The 27,478-nt window shown below is 37.1% G+C and overlaps 1 protein-coding gene across 1 annotated transcript in view; it reads left to right on the forward strand.

Moving 5' to 3' along the window:
- The window catches only part of USP47 (ubiquitin specific peptidase 47), a 133,820-nt gene that overhangs the window by 9,717 nt on the left and 96,625 nt on the right, over positions 1 to 27,478 (forward strand). The window contains exons 2-5 of the mRNA XM_042782906.1: positions 5,486 to 5,689; positions 7,322 to 7,435; positions 17,819 to 17,957; positions 22,563 to 22,659. Coding sequence (XP_042638840.1) covers positions 5,486 to 5,689; positions 7,322 to 7,435; positions 17,819 to 17,957; positions 22,563 to 22,659 — 554 coding nt within the window. The remainder of the gene's footprint in view (positions 1 to 5,485; positions 5,690 to 7,321; positions 7,436 to 17,818; positions 17,958 to 22,562; positions 22,660 to 27,478) is intronic.

Genomic DNA, 27,478 nt, shown 5'->3' on the forward strand with positions numbered 1-27,478 from the left:
AGATTATCTTCTGTGTCTGTGTTAATTGGTTTCCCTTTTCTTTGTTGAAGAGGGTCTGTGCAATCCTTCTGCCTAGTCCGCCATCTTGCCCCGCCTCTCTCTCTAGTTATTCTTAATCCACTTTCTATTTCTACCTTGTAGTACTATCTATCCATTTTCATAATTCTAAGAAACACCTTTTTTACATTTAAATGTTTTGGGAATCTGCATGCTTAATTTGATATGGTAGTTTATTTTCCTCCTGGAAAACCTAAAAAATCATTAGTACAGCTTATGCATTGATGGTACCTAAGAATTACAAAAATTTGTTTTGCTTTTTCCCCCCCAGTATGTTTCTGATCATTTTCTAAATTAGGAGCAAGAAAAGAAATTTCACCTCAGTGTGATTTGCATCAACAGTGTTGTTATGCGCTGTTGAGTTGGTTCTGACTCCTAGCAACCCTGTGTACAACAGAATGATACTGCCTTGCCTGATCCTATGCCATCCTCACAGTCGTTGCTATGTTTGAGTTTATTGTTGCAGCCACTTTGCAGACCCTCTACGTTTTTAAGCATGATGTCTTGATCTCAAAATTGAGATGCAGTCCCTGGATGGTAGCCACATATTAAATTATAGGTAAAATGAAGAATGATCCATAAAGTAATAGAATTTTTAAGCGACTAGCTTACAGCTTTCAAAAAGAGCAGAACATTTTTATTTAAATTATTCTAGAATCAAACTCGAGTAAAATGTGATTTTCCCAGCAATTTTACTTTGTATGAATTTTTAAGGGAATAGAAGAGTATACTGGAGCTCCGGTGGTGTAGTGCCTAAGGCATGTGACTGCTAACCAGAAGGCTGGCAGTTCAAACCCAGAAGCCACTCCTCAGGAGGGAGATTGGGCTATCTACTCCCATAGTGATACCGCCTTGGAAACCCAAGGAGGGGTTGCTATGGGTCAGAACTGACTTGACGGCAGTGAGTATGGGTTTTTTTTTTTTTTTTTTTTTTGGTTTAGGAGAGTTTACAAAGTTGTTTTTTTTTTTTAATTGTGACTTGGGTGAAAGTTTACAGAACAGATCGACTTTCTGGACATCAGTTCACATATATTTTGTCTCATGACATTGACTACAATTTATCACAATGCAACAGTTCCCCTCCCACTTCCTTCCTATAGTTACCTCTTCCCTGTGTCCTTCCCTCCATGCACTCGTACCCCCTGAATTATGTCCCTGTGGATACATAGCCCTTCTATTCTCCCATGTTTGTTCTCTCCAAGGAGTGTACCAACCTATTGTAAATGTTCACCTCATATTCTTATCTTTGTTTGGTGGAAGCCACTGGTGTGGGTTCAGTTCCAGACCTGAAGGGCAGCTAGGGGCCATAGTCTCAGTGGTTCCATCAGGCTCTATCAGACCAGCAAACCTGGTCCCTTTTTCTTTTTCTTTTTTTTTTCAAGTGATTTTGGGTTTTGTTCCACATTGTTCTCTCTCTCTATCCAGGCTCTCTTACATAGATCCCCCTCCGAGTGGTTGACAGTGGTAGCCAGGCACCATCTAGTTCTTCTGGTCTCATAGTCGTGTAGACTGAGGATTGCATGGTGTTTAGTTAGTTTAGTCACTTGGACTAATTGTTTCCATGAGTCTTTGGTTGTCTTCATTGTAGAAGAGTATACAAAGTTTTATGTAGGTGTTCATCACAGAATTATTTCTCAAGTATAGTAAAATCTAGTAAGAGTCAGTAAAATACAATCAAATAAACAAATTATTAATCTATATAATAAAGTACTATTCAGCTGTTAAGTTGATGAGTTAGTAGAAGTTTGACAGGGAAATACTACCTTTTAAGTGAAGAAGTTACAAAATGTCATATATTTTAGAAATACAGTGTTTGCTTTTAAAAGTTGTGCATGCATGTTTGTATACAGGAAAACTGTTGGGAAGGATATGTTAGTTATTTCAAGGTTCAGAGATTTCAGAAATTACAGATGAGTTCCACTTTTCCCTTTATACCTTTTTTTTTTTTTTAAATACTTACATGTACATAAAAGAAAACTATTGTCATCAAAAAGAATAAAGGCACATGTGGAATTGAATTTTGTGTTTACCTCAATATTAAGAAAACGAAAATCATCACAACTGGACCAGTGTGCAGCATCACGATAAATGAAGCAATGATTGAAGTTGTCAAAGACTTCATTTTACTTGGATCTACAGTCAACACCCATGGAAGCAGAAGTCAAGAAATCAGACAGCATATTGCACTGTGAAAATCTGCTGCAAAAGACCTCTTTAAAGTGTTAAAGAGCAAAGAAGTCACTTTGAAGACTCATGTACACCAAACCAAGCCATGGTATTGTCAATCACCTTATATGCATATGAAAGGTGGACAGTGAATAAGGAAGCCGGAAGAATAATTGATGCCTTTTAATTAAGGTGTTTGTGAAGAATACTGAAAATACCATGAACTGCTATAAGAACAAACAAATCTGTCCTGGAAGAAGTACAGCTGGAATGATCTTGGAAAGCAAGAATGGACAGACTTTGTCTCACCTACTACGGTCCTATGGTCAGAAGGCATCATTCCTGGAGAAGGATATCGTGCTTGGTAAAGTGGAGGGTCAATGTAAAAGGGAAAGACCCTCAACAAGATGGATTGACACGGTTGCTGCAGAGATGAGCTCATGTATAGCAAGGATTATGAGGATGGATGTGGTGGTTAAGGTTGTTGTCAACTTGGCTGGGCCTGGTTGAGTGGCTGGGCAGCTGGATGTAGTTATTCCCCATGGTGAGATTGGCAGTCAGTTCCATGGTGGAATCTACTGGAGCAGCTGAGTAGGTGCTTTGGTGATGTCTGCTTCCTGTATATAAGAAACAGCTTTGAGGTAGGTCTCTAGCTTTTTGGCAAACTTGAACCCTGCATGTAGCCAAGTCATTGTTCAGCAACCTGCCATGCCCTGCTGATCTTGGGCCTTCTTCTGGACTTGAGTTAGTGGCCTGCTGTGTTTGGTAACATTGAGACTGTGCCTTTGTACTTGTTGACCTTGGGTTTGTCAGCCTCAGCAGCCAGCAGCTGTTTGAGTGAAGAAGAGCCTTCAGCTTCAGTGGGCCGGGAATAGGAGGTAGAAGGCAGAGCTGAAGCCCAAGGTTGACAGCCCCTAGAGCCTAGCCTGGCACTTTGTTCTCGGACTTAAAGCCTCCAAACTGTAGGAGAATAAACTCTTGTTTGTTAAAACCATCCCATTTGTGGTATATTCCTGTCAGAGCGGCACTAGGTAACCAAAACAATGGGGCATGACTGGAAAGTGTTTCATTCTGTTGTACGTAGGGTCACTATGAGTTGGAGTCAACTTGACGGCACCTGCAACAGCAACATACTACAGTTAGTCTTCACATAAGAATTAATTTGGAAATAATTTCCTCACATTTTTTGAGTGGAAGGAGAGGAGTCTGGAGTGCCTAAACCTTGTCACGTTTTCAAACAATAAAGAACTAAGAGGTACTAATGTGGAACTAGATGATGTTGCTGCATCACTGTTTATGAATAGTACTATATCAACACTGATACATGAAATTCTTAGATAAGATTATCTTCCTCGGATCATCAATCCCAACCTATATGAAACTTTAAAAACTCTGCAATATTTTATGTCTGGAAAACTGGAATCATTCAGACTTACCCTACCTCTGAAATATACTATCCAAACTGTAAAAGTAGATCTTTTATAGTTTAAAGTTAGTTTGAGTTGTTCACTCTTTTATTGTAAATCAGAATTTTAAACAAATTTAATTTTGTCATTCTTAGTTTTGGATTAAAATGGGTAAAAGAATCAATTTTGTGTATTTACTGTAATGCCTTAAATTTATAAATGAAAAACTTTTTCCTTACTTGCTTGTGAAGTAAATTAGTCATGTTCTTTTGTGTTACCCTGTTTGTTTTGCAGAAATGCATTTCCCTTCTTCATGTTTTGTAAATAGGTATTGTTGGGAATTAAGTAGTTTGACTTATCTGAAATACTGTGCTAGTTAGTAGGTTTTAAATATTACACTTCTTTTACAGCATGTATTCTAGTTCTAAATTTATTGGATTAACCTTATTTCAAATTAAGTCTTGGAAACTAAAAATTATATATGGCAGTAAAAAATTGTAACTGGATTAGCCCTCAACAAACAAAAAACCTTGTAGATATCTTAATGCTAGTCAATGATAACAATTGTTCTAATTTAAAGATGTATCATATGGAAACAACAGAAGGTTGGGGTTGATAGTCTTGTAAAAAGAAAGTGAGAGGAGAAATAAATTCTTACATAGCACTAGTTTGTACAGATCCTATTTCTGATTAGTCTGTTATGGGGATGATTGGAGGTCCCTCAGTTAAATGAATGCTCTACTTGACTTTGAGGGAAAGCAAGAAGTTTGCACAATCAGATTTGCATTTTAGAAATCCTGGATCTAAGGAAGATAAAATTGGAGGAGGGAGAACTACTCAGGAAGCTATTGGTGAAAGATCCTGATTGCATCAGTATAAAGAGAAGTGGCTGGTTATGAGAGATCTCCAAAGGTTGAACTGATAGAATTTGGTGATTGTGTGAGGTGAACGGGGAGGGCATGAGAAAGATCCTCAGCTCTGGTAGTCGATGGGGCTATTCATTGAGTAGGGCATTGCAGAAGGGAAAGGAGTATAGGGCAAACCTTCTCCTAAACTATCTGGTGCAAAAAGAAAAGTGGCCTCTGTGTCCTCAGCACCTTAAGGATGGAGGGCATAGCTTCTTTGAGAACGTCTACTTTTAAAATCTTTTGTTTTGATAGTTACTGAATTACATATTTGATGAAAAAGAAGGAAGGAGAATTTGTGGCTCCAGCTTTCTTCAGGATTTTTAATGGAGAAAAAGAATTTTTTCCTTGCTTTACCCACCTGTTACTGCTGGCTCATTTGTTTGGATAAGCTTGTCAGCTCCAGCACATTGACATGTGAGGTTTTTTGGCCATCTGGGCTATGGGTATAGCAGAATAAAGAGGAGGAGGCTTGGTTTTTCCCTTAGTTAAAGATTTTGCAGTCTTTAGATAGTTGCTACTGGATTTCTGTACAAGTCTCTTTCTGTTTTTCAGGAGTCTCAGAAATGCTTGTTTTGCTAGTGTTAGCATAATAATAGCACATTTTTAAGGGAAACGGTTATTTTTAACTTAAAATTGCTCAAGTACACTTCTTCATGGCTTGTTGACCATTGACTTACAACCTTAAAAGGTGAAAGAAGGCAAATACCCACAAGAATGACTTTTGATTCTGAAATATGCCCAAGTTTTTCTAAAACAAACCTAGATGGTACTTTTTAGACATATCCATTAGAGTATATTTCAGATATAACAAAACAGTAGTACTGGCACATAGAAAATAATTAGTATTTTGTTGGTTCTTTTGTGTTTAATCATAAAATTTTGTGACTAATTATAATTATTTTGTTTTCCTTTAAAGATAGCTAATATTCACCCTTTCCCTTTTTTCAGATAGAAAATGCTGCTGAAGAACCTAGAGTCTTATGTATAATACAAGATACTACTAATTCAAAGACAGTGAATGAACGAATCACTTTAAATTTACCAGCTTCTACTCCACTCAGAAAGCTCTTTGAAGATGTAGCCAACAAAGTAGGCTACATAAATGGAACCTTTGATTTGGTTTGGGGAAATGGAATCAATACTGCTGATACGGTAAAGCATCTTTTCTTAAGCAGCTAATAATAATATTATATTCGTCATTACTGTTATTAATGATTACATTAACTCCTAGAAGGTTTTCTGATATCATAAGCAAAAGTATAACATCTATAGTAAGAGCCTTTGTGCAACTCAATACTTGAATCCTGCTTCTTCCATACTGGTGTAAACATTTGCTTATCTTAAAGTTTGTAAAATGTCATTTTCTCAGTTTTTTCATGCATGTAAGGTGATTATTGTAATATTAGGTCAACTTATATTTTTAAATGGATATAAAATCATAAATAAATGAATAAGCAGATTTAAATCATATATAGTCTATGATCTGGATTTTGGAAAAGAAGAAAAAATGTATGTAAATATACCTTGGAAGTATTACGGGTTTGGTTCCAGACCACTGCAGTAAAGTGAGTATCACAGTAAAGCATTCCTGTGAATTTTTTGGTTTCCTTGTGCATGTAAAAGTTATGTGGTCTATTAAGTCTGCAGTAGCATTATTAAAAAGTTTGAAATATTGTGAGGATTACCAAAACATGACAGAGAGATACAAAGTGAGCACATGCCGATAGGTGCCAATAGACTTGCTCAATGCAGAGTTGCTAGAAATCTTCAGTTTGTTAAAAATGAAATGTCTGCAAGAGCAGTGAAGAGAAGTGCAATGAAACAAGATATGCCTGTGTAGAAAGAGAAGAAACTAGAAGGATATGCCAGTGTTAATAGAGATTATCTCTAAGTGACTTGCAATTCTTACATTTTTTGTTTTAAAATTTTATTGTGATTTGGGTAAAAGTTTACAGAGCAAATTCATTTTCCATAACAACAGCTCACATATACTTTGTCTCATGACATTGACTGCAATTTCCCACAGTTCAGCAGCTTGTCTCCTACTTCGTCCCCATAGTTACCTCTTCCCTATGTCCTTCCCTCCCATACACTCCTGCCTCCTGAGCTATTTTATTCTCCCATGATTGATCTCTCCAAAGAGTGTGTGTGACTTCTAATTCTTTTTGAATTTGTGTGTGTGTGTGTGTTTTCTGAGTAATTTTCTTATGTATTTTTTTTTCTCTGTACAAATATGAATTCCTTTTGACTTTAACTCTCAAGCTCAGAAAAACATTTTTAATGGCTGTAGTCTACCCTACTTCCTCATTTTTCTGAACGATGATCAGCAGTGTGGGTGAGTAGGGCATGGACTGTACAAAGCTCCATCTCCCAACCTCCAACTCCAGTGTATTAGAGTGGCAGTTAGGGTTGAAATTGCCCTACCAGATAAAAGAACTGTTGAATCTTAGATGTTAATTTTCAAAAGAATGATCACTTTCTTCTTCCTGGGATCTTCTGGATCCTGATGGTGAACTTGAAATACAGGTATCATTTAGTAGGACAGGCTTTGTCTTAAGGGGTCCTTCTGAAGGTGCTCATTTTGTTATATTACATAATTATTTTGGTTGTGTTGCTAGTGTATTGCTTACCTGAGAATTCACATTATATTCCTGGATAAGTTAGATCTAAGCCTAACTCAACAGAATTTTACTAGAAATGTGTTGATTTACGTATTACTTGTTTTTTCTACAATTGCAGTTAATACTTTCTCATAATATAAGATATTTTGGTTTATACCCATAGGCTCCACTAGATCATACCAGTGACAGGTCTCTCCTTGATGCTGGTTTTGAGCCAGGAAAGAAGAACTTTCTGCATTTGACAGATAAAGATGGTGAACAGCCTCAAATACTGTTGGTAAGCTATTTAGAAAGCCCTATATTTATAATTTTTGTGTACTCTCACCTACTACATGGGAATGCAGTTTTCCAAAAGGAGGAAGAGAGATGTATTTTGTAAAAATAGAATATTACACATTGTAATAGAGTATTATTCTTCTCTGTTATGTTTTGATTTGTTGTAAGTGTATATCCACACAGTTACATGGGGCATCCATAGCATTGTTATTTGTGTGTAATGCTCATCCTGTTTTTGGAAATCATATCATAAAGCAGGTTATATTTTCCTAAGGAGATTGTTACATTTCCAAGCTGCATTCAGAATCAGAGACTTATCATCAGATTTCTTTGATTCTACTTTCTTAGGCTTTTAAAGTTGCAGTTGAAGTTCTGTTACAACAGGTTAAAAAAGACAAGTTAAAGCAACAAGTTCTAATAAATCTTGGTTTTATTAATTAACACTATTGAGTTCTTGTTACATACACTCCACATTAATAGTTCCTTGGGTTTCCAAATGACAGATGCTATGGTTTAAGACTCTAAGACGCCTCTTCCTGGACTTTCTGCCCTTCAGAGGTCTCTCCTCACTTGAGTTCCTCTAGGATTTGTCTGTTTGTGTATATGTGTGTGGTTTGATAGATGATAACTTTATGACAGTTGGGGGAGCTTACATATCTATAAAAATAAATAAAATAACATCTACAAAAAAACTAAAATCATTTGTTGTTGAGTCCACTCTGACTCATGGCAATACCATGTGTCTCATAGCAGAACTGTGTTCCATAGGCTTTTCAGTGGCTAATTTTTTTGGAGGTGGATCACCATGTCTTTCATTTGAAGTGCTCCTAGATATACTTGATCTTCCATCCTTTTGATTTAGCAGCTGAGCACATTAATAGTTTATACCATTGGAGGACTCCAAGCATATAGAAAGTACCACATTAATAAAACCAGCAAACCAAATCCACTGCTGTTGTTGATTCTGACTTATAGCAACCCTGTATGACAGAGTAGAACTATCCCATAGGGTTTCCAAGGCTGTGAATCTTTATGGAACCAGATTGCCACATTTTTCTCTGAGGAGAGATTTCTGAAGGGTAGAGAGTTCGTAGAGTCTTTAATTGAGCCTGGAAAGGTGGGTTGAACTTAGATAAGTACAAAAGTAAGTTAACAGGGAATAGTAAGCAAAGTGAAGAGGAGGAAAAGAAGGCCCAATGCATTATAATATTCAGAATGGATCAAAGTAAGAGAGCTTGGATAAGAGGAGTTTGGGTTAAGCAAATGTTGTTAATGAGAACTCTACCAGGATGTTTCTGCTGGAAGTAGCAGTCACATAATTGATTAGTTTTCTAGGGTACTTTAATATGTCTTGTTGGTTAGACTGAATAGATACATGAAGAGTTATAATTAGCATGGGTCAGAAGATTGAGATACTATTTGAATAGCTAATATTTAAATGTTTTTTGTATATTATAAATATTAGTTTATGTATATTAACACATTTTAAACTCATGACCAATGAAACCTACAATCCCCGTTTTACAGATGAGGACATATATTAACATTCTTGTTCATATAGCTGTTAAGTGGCAGAGCCTGAATTCAACCCCAGGCAGTTGAACTCCAGATATGCACTGTCTCCCATCATTCTATTAGTCACAACCTCTTGATGAAGTTATTGGCAGAACCTAGGGAGTTGATGTAGAGTAAATTTTATAGGGAAAGTAAGACATTAATTTTATTTTATTCATTTATTAAGAGTTGGAAATGATGAAAAGACAAATCAGGTAAAACCATAGGTAGGGAGCTTGCTTCTGGGGCAAGAAGGCAATATGGGAGATTGAGTGGTCAGCATAGAGGTGGTGCTTTAGGTCAAAAAGATGAGAGTTTTGAAAGATAAAGTGTTGTTGGGGGAAGAACTGAACTACATGGACTGATGTTTAAAGCATATGTACATTTAACTAATGGGAAAAGGAAGAGGGGCTGAATATGAAAAACAGAAATTAGGTAAGAAGGAAAATTAGACTAGTTAGGTATCATGCAAGCTAATGAAAGCAAGGAGTTGTCAAAGGTAGGATTGTGTTGGAATTATCAAATTAAAAGAGGTCACAAGATACAAGACTATTAGGCCTGGCTATCCTTTTGTTGTTGTTTTTAGGTGCTGTTGAGTCATCTCCGACTCATAGTGACCCTACGCACAGCAGAACGAAACACTGCCTGGTCTTGTGCCAGCCTCAGGATCCTTGCTATACATTAGCCCATCGTTGCAGTCAGTGTGTCTGTCCATCTCACTGAGGGCCTTCCCCTTCTTTGACCCTCCACTTTACCAAGCATGATACACTTCTCCAGGGAATGCTTCCTTCTGACAACATGAGCAAAGTAGGTGAGAGGAAGTTTGGCCATTCTTGCTTCCAAGGAACATTCCAGCTGCACTTACTCCAAAACAGATTTGTTAGTCCTTTTAGCAGGCCATGGTACTCTTAGCATTCTTCTCCAGCACAACTCAAAAGGATCAACTCTTCTTCGGTCTTCCTTCTTCATTGTCCAGGTCTCACATGCATAAGAGGTGATTGAAAATACCACACCTTGGGTTAGGTTCACCTTAGTCTTCAAGGAGACATCTTTGCTCTTCTTCACTTGAAAGAGGTCTTTTGCAGCAGATTTACCCAATGCAATACGTCATCTGATGTCTTGACTGCTGCTTCTATTGGTGTTGATTGTAGAACCAAGTAGTACGAAATCCTTTACAACTTCAACTTCAATCTTTTTTCCAGCTACCGTGAAGCTGTGGATTGGACCAGTTGTGAGGATTTTTGTTTGCTTTATATTGAGGTGTAATCCATACTGCAGACTGTAGTCTTTAATCTTCATCAGTAAGTGCTTCAAGTCATCCTTACTTTCAGCAAGCAAAATTGTGTCATCTGCATATTGTTAATGAGTCTTCCTCCAATCCTGATGCCACGTTCTTCTTCATACAATCCAGCTTCTCAGATTATTTGCTCAGCATACCAGTTGAATAAGTATGGTGAAAGGATACATCCTTGAGGCACTCCCTTCTTGATTTTGGACCATGCAGTATCCCCTTGTTCTTTTTGAATGACAGCCTCCTGGTCTATGTACAGGTTCCTCATGAGTACAATCAAGTGTTCTGGAATTCCCATTCTTCTCAGTGTTACCCACAATTTGTTATGATCCACACAATCAAGTGCTTTTGCATAGTCAGTAAAAGATAAACATCTTTCTGGTATTCTTTGCTTTCAGCTAAGATCCGTCTGACATCAGCAATTATATCCCTTGTTCCTCATCGTCTGCTGAATCCAGCTTGCCTTTCTGGAAGCTGTCTGTCAATATACTGCTGCAACCATTTTTGAATTTTCTTCAGTAAGATTTTACTTGTATGGGATACTAATGATACTGTTCTGTAATTTCCATATTCTGTACAATCACCTTTCTTTGGAATGGCTACAAATATGGATCTCGTCCCGTCAGGTGGCCATATAGCTGTCTCCCAAATCTGTTGACATAGCTGAGTGAGTGCCTCTAGCAGGGCATCCATTTGTTGAAACATCTCAATGGGTATTCCATCAATTCCTGGAGCCTTGATCTTCACCAATTCCTTCAGTACAGCTTTGACATCTTCCTTCAATACCTTTGGTTCTTGATCATATGCCACCTCCTGAAATGGATGAACATCGACAGTTCTTTTTGGTACAATGATTCTGTGTATTCCTTCCATCTTCTTTTAATGTCTTGTGCATCATTTGATATTTTACCCATAGAATCTTTCAGTATTGCAACTCGAGGCTTAAATTTTTTCCTCGGTTCTTTCAGCTTGAGAAATGGTGAGCGTGTTCTTCCCTGTTGGTTTTCTAGCTCCAAGTCTTTGCGCATTTCATTATAGTAATTGACTTTGTCTGCTTGAGCTGCTCTTTGAAATCTTCTGTTCAGCTCTTTCATCTTGTCATTTCTTCCATTTGCTTTAGCTACTCTCAGCTCAAGGGCAAGTTTCAGAGTCTCTTCTGACATCCATGTTGGTCTTTTCATCCTTTCTTGTCTTTTTAATGGCCTCTTGCTTTCTTCATGAATGATGTTCTTGGTGTCATCCCACAATTCCTGTGGTTTTGAGTCATTGGGGTTCAATGCATCAAATCTATTATATAAATGGTCTCTAAATTCAGGAGGGGTATATTCAAGGTCTCATTTTGGCTCTTGTGGACTTGTGTTAATTCTCTTCAACTTGAACTTGAACTTGCATATGAGCAGTTGATGGTGTGTTCCACAATCAGCCCCTGGCCTTGTTTTGGCCCATGATATTGAACTTCCCCATTGCTTCTTGCCGCAGATGTAGTAAATCTGATTCCTTTGTATTCCATCTGGTAAAGTCCATGTGTATAGCCGTCACTTATGTTGTTGAAAAAAGGTATTTGCAATGAATAAGTCATTGGTCTTGCAAAATTCTATCATATGATCTCAGTGTTGTTTCTGTTACCAAGGCCATATTTTCCAACTACTGGTAGCTCTTCTTTGTTTCCAGTTATTGCATTCCAGTCACCAGGGATAATCAACACATCTTGATTGCATGTTTGCTCATTTTCAGACTGCACAAGTTGGTAGAAATCTTCAGTGTCCTCAACTTTGGCTTTGGTGGTTAGTGCATAAATTTAAATGATAGTAGTAGTAACTGGTCTTCCTTGTAGGCATATGGATATTATCCTATTACTGACAGTATTGTACTTCAAGACAGATCTTGAAGCACTCTTTGTGACAATGAATGCCATGCCATTCCTCTTCAATTTGTCATTCCTGGCATAGTCTGTCCTACAGTTGTCTGATTAAGAATGGCCAAAACCAGTCCATTTCAGCTCATTAATGCCTAGTATTTTTTTCAAAGGCATTAGTGAGCTGAAATGGAATGGTTTTGGCCATTTTGAATCAGAATACCTAGGATGGGGGCTCTGGTGGCATAGTGCTGAAGGCATTTGACTACTAACAAGAAGGCTGGCAGTTTAGATCCATCAGCCACTCCTCAGAAGGAAGACTGGACAATCTACTTCTGTAGAGGTACTGCTTCAGAAACCCAAGGAAGGGTCACACTATAAGTTGGATCCAACTCAGTGGCAGTGAGTTTGGTTTTTCGTTTCTGTGAATGCCTAGGATATCAATCTTTATGCATTCCATTTCATTTTTGACAACTTCCAATTTTCCTAGATTGATACTTTGTACATTCCATGTTTCCCAATTGGCAGGAAGGCCACAATTTCTTACCTCCTCTAACCCCACAAGAGGAAGACAGAATTACCATCAATAGCCCAAGGCCACCTTTCTGCTGAGTTCAGTAATTCTCTGCAGTGGCCACACAGAACTCACAGATTATGGGGTTTATTAGGGAAGCACCAGGCTACAATTCAAGTTATGGAACAATGCTCAGTCTCTCTCAGCCTACCATCTCTCAGCCAACAGTCTCTCACAGTCTCTCTCCCAGTAGTGTGTGTCGGTGTCTCTCTCAGCAATGTGCATCTCTTTGCATCTCTTTCCCAGTGGTGCATATCAGGAGCGCTTGTCTCTCAGTAGCACGTTTTTCTTAGGAGCGCATTTCTTCGGGAGTGTGTTTCTTTCAGTCAGCAGTCAGAGTTCTACCTCTAGGAGGCCTCCTTTTGAGCCTGGCAGAGTGGCCAAACTAGCAAATCATAACGTCAGAATTCTAAGCACCTGAGAGAGAGCGAACTTCCCAGAACATTGCTCACTGGTTGGTCACATTTAGATGCTTTGTACCTTCTGGCTATTGTGAATAGTGTTGCTATGAGCGTTCGTGTACGAATACTTGTTTGAATACCTGTTCTTAGTTCTTTTGGGTATATACCTAGGAGTAGAATTGCTGAGTCATATGGTCATCTTTGTTTAATTTTTTCAAGAAGCACTGAACTTTAATGGTTATCCCTATTCATATTTCACTAGGCTTTCCAGTCTACTCCAGTAGCCTTAGAGATCATCTGTTTTTTTAGTTGTTGTTAGGTGCTGTCAAATTGGCTCTGAGTTGTAGTAACCCTACATACAACAGAACAAAACACTACGTGGTCCTGTGCCAGCCTCACAATCCTTGCTATGCCTGAGCCCATAATTACAGCCATTTCGTCAGTCCCATCTCGTTGAGGATCTTCTTCTTTTTCTCTGACCTTCACTTTACCAAGCATGATATCCTTTTCCAGGAAATGGTCCCTTCTGACAACACGACCAAAGTCTCACTTCCAAGGAGCATTCCGGCTACTCTTCTTCCAGGTCAGATTTGTTAGTTCATGGTACTTTCAGTATTCTTCGCCAACACCACAACTCAAAAGCATCAGTTCTTCTTAACTCTTCCTCATTGTTTAGTTTTGACATGCATGTGAGGCAGTTGAAAATACCATGGCTTGGATTAGGCGCACCTTAGTCTTCAGAGAGACGTCTTTGCTCTTTAGCACTTTAAAGAGTTCTTTTGCAGTAGATGTTCCCAGTGTAATACAACATCTGAGTTCTTGACTGCTGCTTCCATGCGTGTTGATTGTGGATCCAGGTAATATGAAATCTTTGATAACTTATATCTTTTCTCCACTTATCATGATGCTGCTTATTGGTCTAGTTGTGAGGGTTTTCATCTTCTCTATGTTCAGGAATAATTCATACTGCAGACTATAGTCTTTAATCTTCATCAGTAAGTGCTTCGAGTCATCCTCACTTTCAGCAAGCAAACTTGTATTGTCTGTATATCACAGCTTCTTAATAGTCATCCTCCAATCCTGATGCCACACTCTTATTTGTATAGTCCAGCTTCTTGGATAATTTGCTCAGCATAGAGATTGAATAAGTATGGCGAAAGGATACGACCCTGACACACTCCCTTCCTGATTTTAAGTCATGCAGTATCTTCTTGTTCTGTTCTAACAGCCTCCTCATCTATTTACAGGTTTCTCTGGAGCACAATTAAGTGTTCTGGAATTTCTGTTCTTCTTAGTGTTATCCATAATTGGTTATGATCCACACAATTGAATGCTTTTGCACAGTCAATAAAACATAAGTAATCATCTTTCTGGTAGTCTTTGCTTTCAGCCAGGATCCATCTGGCATCAGCAGTGATGTCCCTCTTTCCATGTCCTCTTCTGAATCCAACTTACATTTCTGGAAGCTCTCTGTCAATATATTACTACAACCATTTTTTGAGTTATCTTCAGCAAGATTTTACTTGCATATGATATTAATGATATTGTTTGATAATTTCCACATTCTGTGGGATCTCCTTTTTTTTGAATGGGTACAAATAATGGATCTCTTCCAGTCGGTTGGCCAGGTAGCTATCTTGCAAATTTCTTGGCACAGACGAGTAAGTGCCTTCAACGTCGCATGCATTTGTTGAAACATCAGTGAGTATTCTGTCAATTCCTGGAGCTTTGCTTTTTGCCACCTCCTTCAGTGTGGCTTTGACTTCTTCCTTAGATACCACTGGTTCTTTATCATATGCCATCTCCTGAAATAGCTGAACATCGACAAATTTCTTTTTGTATAGTGACTCTGTGTATTCCTTCCATTTTCTTTTGATGTTTCCTGCCTCAGTTAACATTTTGGCCATAGAATCTTTCAGTATTGCAATTCAAGGCTTTAATTTTTTCTTCAGTTTTTCAGCTTGAGAAATGCTGAACGTGTTCTTCCCTTTTGGTTTTCTAATTCCAGCTCTTGGCATATTTCACTATAATTGTTGACTTTGTCTTCTTGAGCTGCTCTTGTCATTCCATTTGCTTTAAATACTTTCCATTCAAGAGCAAGTTACAGACTCTTTTCTGACTTCCATTTTGGTCTTTTCTTCCTTTCCTGTCTTTTAAATGACCTTTTGCTTTCTTCATGGATGATATTCTTGATGTCATCCCACAATTCCTCTGGTTTTGATGATAAGTGTTCAATGTGTCAAATCTATTCTTTAGATGGTCTCTAAACTCAGGTGGGATATAATTAAGATCATATTTTGGCTCTTGTGGACTTGTTTTGTCTTCAGCTTTAACTTGAACTTGCATATGAACAGTTGATGATCTGTTCCACAGTCAGCTCTTGACCTTGTTTTGGCTGAAGATATCGAGCTTCTCCATCTCCTCTTCCCACACATGTAGTCAACCTGATTTCTGTGTATTCCATATGGTGAAGTCCACGTGTATTGCCTGCGTTTATATTGTTGAAGAAAGGTATTTGCAATGAATGAGTCACTGACTGGTCTTGCAAAATTCTGTCATGCGCTCTTGACATCATTTCTATCACCAAGGCTATATTTTCCAACTACTGGTGATTCTTTTTTGTTCCCAACTTTTGCATTCCAATCACCAGTAATAATCAATACATCTTGATTGTATGCTCAGTCAATTTCTTCCTGTGGAAACTGGTCAAAAATTTTCAATTTCCTCATCTTTTGTTTTCATGGTTGGTGCATAAATTTGAATAGCAGTCATATTAACTTGTCTTCCCTGTAGGCGTATGGGTATTATCCTATCACTGACAGCATTGTACTTCAGAATATATCTTGAAACATTCTTTGTGACGATGCATGCCACACCATTCCTCTTTGATTTGTCATTCCTGGCATAGTAGATCATATGGTTGTCTGATTGAAGATGGCCAAAACCTGTCTATTTCATCTCACTAAGCATAGGACATTGATTTTTATGTGTTCCATTTAATTTTTGACAGCTTCCAATTTTCCTAGATTCATACTTCATACATTCCATGTTCCGATTATTAATGGATGTTTGCAGCTATTTCTTTCCATTTTGAGTTGTCACATCAGCAAATGAAGGTCCCAAAAGCTTTACTCTATCCCCGTCATTAAGGTCTACTCTACTTTGAGGAGGTGACTCTTCCCCTGTCGTATTTTGAGTGCTTCCCAACCTGAGGGGCTCTTCTTCCAGCACTATATTAGAGATTATCTAATCCAGTTTACACCTTCATACTGAGAAATTCTCCAGAAAATTCTGACTTTTGAAGGGGTAGGCATATTCAAGTTAAGAGAAAAAAAAAAAAAAAACTTTAAAAATATGCTTGTCTTCATATTACAAACCATGGAAGGCAACACTCAACTGAATCCTGTCTAATGATTGTAAATTTGTGATGAAAGTGTATTGCAGTGGGCAAACCTGTAAGAAAATCTGGTCTGATTTACCTCAGTGTTTTGCAGACTGAGGCAACTAAGAGAGTTTATGGACTTTTTCAGAACTGTTCCCTTCAGGGAAATATTCCTCAGTAAAAATTATTCTAATTGATTTTTATTTAAAAATCTGTCGTGAATAAGCATGTCTCTGAGGACAATAGACAGTAAATAAACCCATTGGTTTCATGCCGAAGGAATACCAGAGTATGCTCTCTGACCTTTCTTAATTTCATTAGTTATTTTTATGACATTATTAGATTTTAAATAGCTTTTATGACATTGAAATCTAGATTAGCTATAGTTGAGTGAACTCTGAATTAACAAATTATTTTAATACAATGCATAGTGATTACCCTCCAGCTCTGTCTGAATTACTTTTCTTGATTTTATGTTCTTTAATCCTTTTCCCCACTACTCATCAGTCAGTTTGTCCTACTCTGGTGGCTTGTGTGTTGCTATGATTCTGGAAGCTATGTCATCAGTATTTCAAATACCAGCAGGATCACCCTGGTAGATAGTCTTCAGCAGAGCTTCCAGACTAAGATAGACTAGTAGTAAGAAAGGGCTGGCTATCTTCTTCCTAAATTAGCCAATGGCATCTCTGTGTATCACAATAGGTATTGTCCAATATAGTGCTAGAATATGAGGCCCTAGGTAGGAAGGCACTCAGTATGCACAGTGACCGCAACAATGGCCTCGACCATGCCAGTGGTCATGAAAATGTCTCAGGACCGTGCACGTGTTTTGTTCTGTTGTATGTGAGATTGCCGTGAGTCTGAGCTGACTAGACTGTGACAAACAGCAATATCCCTCTCTACTTCTTCCTCAGTAATAGAAAGTTTCTTGGTTGGAAACAGCAGGAAATTATCCTTATCCAAAATTTATTACGTATCTCCTGCCTGCCTGTGTAGCGCAAATGATGTAAACATAAATAATATACTCTGTCATCAAGGAATTCATGGTGAGACTTCTGGTTTGTTAGTACCAAAAAGTCTCTCTCTCATGTTAAGAATAAATGTAAAAGAGAATTAAAGTAAAAATTTTGGAAGAAGACATCAGCATCTTTCAAATGTTCCTGTAGGAAATGATGAGAGCACATAGTCCTTTGAATGCCTTCATGGTAACAGTTCATAGTAAAGCCACATCTTTTTCTTTGCATCAGCAATTACTAAATTTTTTATTATTACTGTTTGATCAACATTTACTATTCAGTAAATTAATACTGGTTATGCTGTATTTTAGGAGGATTCCAGTGCTGTGGATGACAACGTTCATGACAGGTTTATAGGTCCTCTTCCAAGAGAAGGTTCTGTGGGTTCTACCAGTGATTACGTCAGCCAAAGCTACTCGTATTCATCTATTTTGAATAAATCGGAAACTGGTAAGACTACTGTTACTGTTGTTGTTTTGCATTTTCACAAATCATAGGGCAGTAGTCCCAGAGTGATCTTAGATATCTCAATCCTTATCCTCTCATTTTATGGATAAGAAAACTGAGATTCAGAGCAAAGTCACCAAACCTAGCAGCAGCAAAATTAGAGCAAGAATGTGGTTTTCCTTTCCCTATTTTATTTCATTTTACTGTATTATTATTGTCACTACTTAGAAATAAAGTAAGAAATATTGAATATTGTATTTGAAAGAAGAATGGTCTTTTTGCTCATTTTCTATTTTGAATATAATTTTCTATTTTTTAAGTTAATTTCCTCTAGGAAGAATGACTATGATCTCTTTTTGGATTAGAAAGACTGCAGGAGATACTTCCATTTTGAAGTAGACAGGCAGGGCTTATTTTATTGGACCTATTGTTTTAGTTTAGTAGTGCCTAAGGCATTTGATTGCTAACCAGAAGGCTGGCAGTTTAAACCCACCAGCCACTCCTCGGAAGAAAGGTTGGGCATTCTACTTCCATAGTGACACTGCCTCAGAAACCCAAGGAGGGGTCGCTATGAGTTGGATCCATATTGATGGCAATGAGTTGGTTTGGAATCATGTTTGAAATGAATCGTACCATTTTAAAATTTATTAAATTTTATAAACATAATTCAGCCTGGGTTTTTTTTCCTTAATTTTTAAAATGATCTAGTGAAATTGCTTTATTCAAAGGCTTGATCATTTATATGTAAGGTTGCTTAATTTCCTAATGTTTGTAATCTAGACACTTACATGTGTTGTGTAGTTTAATTTTACTACAGGTCTTTGCAGTACATAGTAGTATTCAAGTTGAAAGAAGTAGAAACTGAGGTTCAGAGAGGCCTTTGATCCACACCTAGTTAATGGTTTTTCATGCTAGGAATGGGTTCAGAATCTTTGATTTTAGAACTTCAAAACAGAGAATACTAAGTGTTATGTACAAATATCTAGGAGGAAAAAAAAAAAAGAAACTATGTAGTGATATTGCAGATTGTGTTTTAATATGATTTGTAGTCTTATGTTTACTATATTAATTATAACTTCAGATAAGTTTCTCTTAGTTAATTATTTGTACAGGCTTAATGGTTTATTTGGTAGAGAAATAACACTAAAATCTGGTTATATGTGATACTTAGGCTCATTTATATCAATAGAACATTCATAGGAAATCAAGGAAAGAAAGAGAGTGCAAAATTATCTTCTGTTTCAGATAATAAAGCTGTTCTTTATTATACTGTGTTAGAGTAATGATTTTCATTTCTTCGAAAATCATTTTGGGGACTGGTGGTGCTTGTTAAAAATGCAAATTCCAAGGTCGTCTTCTCCAAAAAGCTGAATTAGATTGTCTGGAGTAAAACCCGCTGCTGTAGAGTTGATTCCAACTCTTAGCGACACTGTATGACAAAATAGAACTACCTCATAGGGTTTCCAAGCCTGTAATCTTTATGGATGTAGACTGCTACATCTTCTTCCTCAGAGGGTCTAGTGTGTTCCAACTGCTGACCTCTTAGTTACCAGCTGAGCACTTAACTACTGAACCACCAGGGCTCTTTGATGCATTTTTAGTGGAACTTTATTTGCCACATCCATAGCTGACTGTTCTATCCCTGACTTGAGAAATTGGGGAAAGTAGATGGAGAGATAAAAGGAAAATTCCAGGAACCCTCAGCTGAGAAGAAAGTACAGAACAACCTGGTCACTTGGCCAGTGGAGGAAATCTGTAAATAAACCCTCAAGTCAGACATTTATTTTTTTATTTTTTATTCTTACTGTGATTTGGGTGAACATTTATAGAGCAAATTCATTTTCCATACGACAGTTCATACACATTTTATTTCATGACATTGATTGCAATCCCTGTAATGTAACGGCTCTCTTCCCACTTCCTCCCTGTAATTACCTTTTCCCTGTGTTCTTCTTTCCTGTGTGTTCCTGCTCCCTGAGCTCTCTGCCTCTGCAAATAATGCCCTTCTCATCTCTCATAATTGATTGTTCTAAGGAGTGCACCTGGTGTGTCAGACATTTATTTTTATTAGTATCTTATTATAATACATGTAACAACACTGTAGCTTTTGTGGCAGTATCTTTTATGAACTAAGAATGAAGTAATGCTTTCTTTACTTACAATCATGTCACATATCATTTAAATTTGTTTTATTTGTAATTCCTATACCCTGTTTACCCCTTCATTGTGTACAAGCTACTGTACTGAGTGGTTGGATGGATATAAATCAGTTTGACCACTGTCCTCACAGTCTGGTGGGGAAGACAAATGAGTATATTGGTAATTACAGAACAGTGAGATGAATGCTCTAATACACATTAAGTATAGGGTGCTATGGGAATAGCTCAGGTGGGGTGTGGTTAGGAATTGAAGTAGTGTATAATTAAATACATAATAATGTAGAATAAAATACATAAACACATGTACACAGTGTTCTTAAAGTAAAAATGAAAGGAATTAGAAATCAGTACTTGAGCCTCTGTCCACAGTGAAGGGTGGGTGGCAGGTATTGGCCTCTTTTTGGAATCATGCAAGTATAAATGATGTAGAATCAATTCCAGTATTCTGTAAGTGACCAAAATTCACCATGTATTATTTGTTGGCCCTTTTATCACCTTCTTTGCCAATATACAGTTACCTACAGAGCCTACCGTTTCTCAAGATTTTTTTTTTAATGTGGTTGTTGCTGTTGAGATTATACACAGCAAAACATACACCGTTTTCAGCATTTTCTACATGTACAGTTCAGTGACACTGATTATATTCTTCAAGTTTTGCAACCATTCTCACCCTTCTCTGAGTTGTTCTTGCCCCATTAACCTCAACTCACTGCCTCCTAAGTTTCCTTTTTAATCTTCGAATAGTTTTATTTTTAGTCAACAAAATATATATATATATATATATATATATATATATATATATATACACACACACACACACACACACACATATACATATACATATACATATACATATACATATACATATTTAAAATATATCCAGTTATCAAAATGTATTGCCTTTCCTCCCCTGGCAGTGTCTCTCTATTTCTGGAGGTTTCTGCATGAGACTGCTGGCTGACATTTGGGCCCTTTGTTCCCTTGATCCAGTGAACAGGTGGTAATGAATATTGAAGGAATCTCAGAAAGCTTGTCAATTTAATCCCATATAGATAGTTCTTAAAATGCTCGAGGCATTCTTTACTAGTTAAGCTATAACTTACTCAGTTTTAAAAAGACTTCAGGGGATATTTTGGTTTTAGGTTTAAAGATTATTTCAGGGCATCATTTCAGAAGTTTATCCAGCTTCCCTGGGTACAGAAAGTCCATGAGAATTTGATATTATGTTCTATAGTTGCTCCCTTTTGATCAGGATTCTTCTTCTGTGGAATCTTTGATCAAAATGTTCAGTAATGGTAGCCCCAGGTATCATCGCGTTTTTCTGGTCTCACAACAAAGGAGGCAGTTAGTTGTTCATGGAGGCAGTTAGCCACACATTCCATTTCCTTCTTCTATTCCTGACTTTCCTTCTCCCTCTATTGTTCCAGGCCAATAGAGACCATTTGTTGTGCCTTGGCCACAGGATTTTCAGTGGCTCTCAAGACATTTTTGATAAGTTTTAGGAAATTAGAAAAAGTATTTGGAAGCTTTAGTGAACATCTCTGTTGAGAGATTCAAAAATTTTTTTAGACAACTGTCACTTGGTGTTAAGTGGAAGTGCATATGTTTAAGAAAGGTGTTTACCACATTTTGCTCAAACAACGTGGTGTGACTAAAATGATGGGAATGATGTGTGTGTGTGTGTGTGTGTATGTGTGTATCTCATAACTTGGGGCCGAAATCTGCTCCAAAAGAGAAATGCCAAAAATGTTCCCAACAATAGTAGTCCCATCTAAAGAGGTATATAGTACATAAGCTAATTCCTTAAAATTCACTTGAATTTTAAGTTCATGTTAAGTTTCTCTTTCCTTCCTTTTTCCCTTTTCCCTCCTTTCACCCCTTCACTCTATCCCTGAATTCTTTTCTTACTTTTTAGTCACATTTTGCATAGCATGATGATCTGTAGAATTTCAGACTTATTAAAATAGTCTCAGCTTTTTTATAGGGCCCGAGGACATGGATAACTGATTTTGTACAGTTTTCCTACTTTGGGTGGGTAGCATAGATAAAGTGAATTTGTTTATACATTTCCATTTTAATATACATCTTTTAGATTTGAGGAACAAACATCATTTTTATACCTATGAAATGTACTATTTTAAACATTGTGTTACTCTTAAAATTTTACTAAATGCCATATAATATCCATGTTATTTTTGTACTCTGTAACAGGATATCCTTCTTGATTTCAAGAGATAAAATATCTGAGAAACAAGGTTTACATACTGTGCACACAATTAGAAAAGGGGGGGTATCTGTCTTAGGTACTGCTGAAAAAGGTAAAACAGTTTCCAACTGAGTAACCTAAGCTTCTCAACTTTACTATGTGTTAAATTCTTATTAAGTTTTCTTGTTTGTTATTTTTTAATCTCAATGCTAACTTATGTGTATTTGTGTTTTCTTTTTAAAGGCTATGTTGGCTTAGTAAATCAAGCAATGACTTGCTATTTGAATAGCCTTTTGCAAACACTTTTTATGACTCCTGAATTTAGGAATGCATTATATAAGTAAGTATTCAAAACATTTCTATAAATAAACATGATTTAAGAATAGAATATAGCTTTTTAATTAACAAAATTTAATTTGCCTTCTTTGTATTTATTTGTAATGTATAGAACATTTCTCACTTTATCCAACTCACCTTCAGTTATGTTGAGAACATGAATCTTCTGAGAACTTGGCATGTGAAAAATTGGTGAGCAGAGAGAATCAGAAGTGCATAGATCACAAAAGGAAAAATGATAAGGTTTATATATAGGCTAAATTATTGTGTTAAGCTTCCCTCGGTTACCACTTAACAACTTTATTAAGAAATAAATGTTGCATGTTTTTGAATCTGAATGTATAATACTCTTCTTTCCCTCTCCTTAAATTATTAAAAAAAAAAAATTATATATATAATTATATAAAATATAGTTTGTGTTGGGGTCTATGTTTAGATATCTATTCATTTTTTAAAAAATGGTATATATGTATCAGATACTATGAAATGCACCATGGAGGAAGTCTAAATGAACCCTAAAATCAGACATTTATTTTTATGAGTGTCTTGTTATAATACAGTTACTACATCTTTCCTTTTATATATTTAAAAAAATATATAGCTCCATTGTTTTATTTGGAATATATAACCCATACATATACAGTATAAGTAAAATGATTTTTTTCCATTTTTGTGTTGCTTTTGAGTAATATCTCTGAAATAGTGGTAAATATGCATGGAATGGAATGACATATTTCATTGGGCAAATCTGTTGCCAAAGACCTCTTTAAAGTGTTAAAAAGCAAAGCTATCACTTTGATGACTAAAATGTACTTGACCCAAGCCATGGTATTTTCAATTGCCTCATGTGCATGTGAAAGCTGGACAATGAATAAAGAAGACCGTAGAAGAATTGGTGCATTTGAATTATGGTGTTTGTAAAACATATTGAATATACCATGGTTTGTCAGAAGAATTAATAAATCTGTCCTGGAAGAAGTACAGCCAGAGTGCTCTTAGAAGAGAGGATGGTGAGATTTTATCCTATGTACTTTGGACATGTTATCAAGAGGGAGCAGTCCCAGGAGAAGGTCATCATGCTTGGTAAAGTAGAAGGTCAGCAAAAGAAGACCCTCAATGACATGGATTGGCATAGTGGCTACAGCAGTGGCCTCAAACATAGCAGCGATTGTGAGGATGGCGCAGAACCAGACAGTGTTTCGTTGTATTGTTATAGTTTTGATGTGAGTCAGAATTGATTTCTAAGCACCTAACAACAACAACAATGTACATTTAAAGTATATTTGGAACTTCTAACATTATTGGTTGTATTATTCAAATAACAGTATGTTACCATTACATTCATCTACAAGCTCATCATCTGAATTTACTAGTAAAGGTTGATGTGTTTTTTCATTCAGCATTTGTTACTCAGTAGTGTTTATATAGGAGCCCTGATGGTGCAATGGTTAAGTGCTGAGCTGCTAATGGAAAGGTCAGTGATTTGAACCCACCAGCCAGTCCACAGGAGAAAAGACCTGGCAATCTGCTCATGTCAAGATTACATGAGGCAGTTTGACTCTGTCATATAGGATCACTTGGGTCGGAATCGACTTGAGGACACACAACAACAGTGTTTAATTGCTGGACACTTGGTAGATAGAGCAGAAGTTTGTAATAGTCTTTGTTCTTGACTAGTTTATCATCTCTTACTAAAGCAATATATGTGTACAAGAAATAGTTTAAATAACATTTAAGAACAGCTAAAGCCTGTGAGAGTTTATTGAGAAGGGGAGTTAATGAAATTTGGAGATGTAGCTTAGTGAAGGAAGTAGAATGTTATTTGACCTGGTTGAGAAGAGAGAACACTGAAGATAGAAGGACTCTTAAAAACAAAAGTAATATAAAGTGCTACCTAAATGTTAGTTATTTTTAGTATGCATCAGCATATTCCAAACATCTTACAAATAGACTCACGTAATTTTTAGAGTAACCAGATAAATTGTAGACTGTTATTATCCTCCTTTTACAAGGAAGGTAAAGGAAGGCGCTAAGAGGTGTTAAACGCTTTGCCCAAGACCACACTGCTAGAAATGTCACACCCAGTGGATTCTAGTAACTACTGCTATATCGTGCTACTATGTTGTTGTTGTTAGGTACCTTTGAGTCTCTTCTGACTCATAGTGATCTAGTGTGACAGTGATCCAGAGTGCCTCTTGGATTTCCTAGGCTATAATCTCTACCAGGTATAGTAAGGATTGTGAGGCTGGCACAGGACCAGGCAGTGTTTCATTCTGTTGTACATGGGGTCGCTATGAGTCAGAGCCGACTCGACGGCACCTAACAACAATGACAACATAATCTCTACAGGAGCACATCACCAGGTCTTTTTTCCTGCCGAGCCACTGGGTGGGTTCATACCGTCCACCTGTCAGTTAGTAGCCAATCATTACGCCACCAGGGATCCTTGCTTCTACGATAGCTAATCCCAGTGACTGTAATGTGTTCCCAGGGCCTTCAGGAGATTGGCATATCTGGAGCTTTTGTCAAAGTACTGAGGATGATGTTAGTAAAGGCAGTGTGGACCCTGCTGTCAAAACAGGGACAGACTGAATAGTCCAGAGTGAGAAATGGGGATCCCAGGAGCCTTCTAATCATAAGTTCTAATACTCTGAAGTTGATCTGTAAATTTATATCACTGTGGAGAAGAGCAATAGCCTAGCCAGGGCTATTCATTCAGAAAACAGATAATGCCCATTTAGTCTATCCCAAGTACTCTTCTAAGCACAGGGATTACAGTGGTGAATAAGACAATGTCCCTCTCAGAGCTTCCTTAGGTAAGACTAAATAAATAACATAATCATGTCAAAGAATGTTGCATATACCAGGACTGTCAGAAGAACAAACAAATCAGTCTTAGAAGGAATGCTCCTTAGAAGAGAGAATGACGAGACTTCAGCTTCCTTACTTTGGACATGTCATCAGGAAAGACCAGTTGCTAGGAAAAGGTCATCATGTTTTGTAAAGTAGAGGGTTGGTGAAAGTGAGAGAAACCCTCAATGAGATGGATTGATGCAATTCAACAGTGGAGTCATACCAATGATCATGAAGGTGGCAGAGGACAAGGCAGCGTTTTGTTCTGTTATACCTAAGGTTGCCATGAGTCCAGAGCCAATTCACTGGCAACTAATAGCAACAGTAATGTGGAAATATTAGCTGTCAGGAAGTAGGGCAGGGTTACAATTCAGGCAGGTGGTCAGAAAGGAGCTCTCTGAAGAAATACTAGGGGAATAGATTTTATAGGCACCAACTCTGTGAAGATCTGGGGGAAGGTCATTGAAGGCAGAAGAAATAATAAGTACTAAGGCATTCAAGGAACAAAAGTAATCCATTGTGACAGCCAAGCAAGTGAGGAAGGGAATAAGACAATAAGGTCAAAGAGGAAGGCCAATGCCTTTGGGGTTGTGAGAATAGAGTGTTTATAGCAGGTGAGAAAACAAAGGCTAGAACACTGAGGGTGTTCTTTAATACAGAACTTAGGAGGGATAGCTCCATGAAAAGCCTGGACCTTGCTGGATTACAGGCAGGGTAACACAAACATGAAAAGACAGTGCTTCATCCCTGCCACCACCTACACACACACACCCCACCACCACCACCTGTACTATAGTAGCAAACAAAGAGAAACCACTTTAGATTTGGAGGCAGGAAGGTGGTTTGTTAAATATATTACTTTGTGAAAGTGTACAGAATATATTACTTTACGAAAGTATACAATGTACAGAATTGATTTGAAAAATTGGGAATCTTGGTGGAATCTGTTCTTAAGCTGGAATCTGTTATTAAGCTAGACATGGATAGATGAGGGTCAGAATGATGATCTTAGCAGTGAGTATGATATTTCAGATTGAAAACTGGTAAGACTGACTTAGTGATTTTACTTAGGAGTAGGGGAAAGGAAGTATCAAATAAGGCACCAGGGTTGTTAACCTAGATGACTGGAATAACAGCAAATATCAGCAAGATTTAAAACCTTTTAAGGTATTTGTAAACAAAGGACTAAAGGACAGGTGAGAATTCAGTTTTATTTTACAGTAATTCCTTCCTACTAGTGAATTTCCCTTGTAAGAAATTTAAGCATATATGATTTTAACGTCAGTGTTCCTTCACAGCTACTGTCAGTTACAAGTCCTTTCTGTTGTAGATAATAAAAAAAGGGGGACCTGGGGATTGATTATAGAAGAAGGGAGGATTAGAGCAGATGTTAAATATTGAGTAGAGTTGTTTATAGGGAAGACTTGAAAAAAGGGAAATGTATTCCACTGACATCTTCAAGGCAGAAAGGAGCTACAGTATGTAAAAAGAGGGACAGGGGATCACAGAGCTGTGACTTTGAATTCTAAAGTAAGAAAAATATTGAACACTTTAACAGAGGGTCATAACCAAAAGATAGGGGGGGATAAAATTGTTTTAATGTGATAAACCGAAGTAGAGGCCTCTTTTTGATACCAAAAAACTTCTGGTGTGGAAGTGGAATTAATAACAGTACCCTTATTACCAACTTAAGATATAGAAAATCATTAATATTGCCCTTAATTAATATGTTGTCTTTGATGTTTTATTTTATCGAATATAAAATTATTTTAAGAAATTTTATGGCTACTATAGGCCCCTAATCTTATTATTTTAATGAGAACTTAAGTTTAGTTGGGGATTCATTTGTCATTGAGGCAGTCCTTAGAATTTCTGCTTATCATAAAGTTGTAAAGGTAAATCCTTATCTGGATTATTTATTTACTTTTTTATATATATATTTTTTTAATTTTGATTTAGGTGAAGATTTA

Source organism: Orycteropus afer, unplaced genomic scaffold (assembly GCF_000298275.1).
Source record: "Orycteropus afer afer isolate SDZICR_OR568_19922 unplaced genomic scaffold, OryAfe1.0 scaffold00014, whole genome shotgun sequence".
NCBI classification, from domain to species: Eukaryota; Metazoa; Chordata; class Mammalia; order Tubulidentata; family Orycteropodidae; genus Orycteropus; species Orycteropus afer.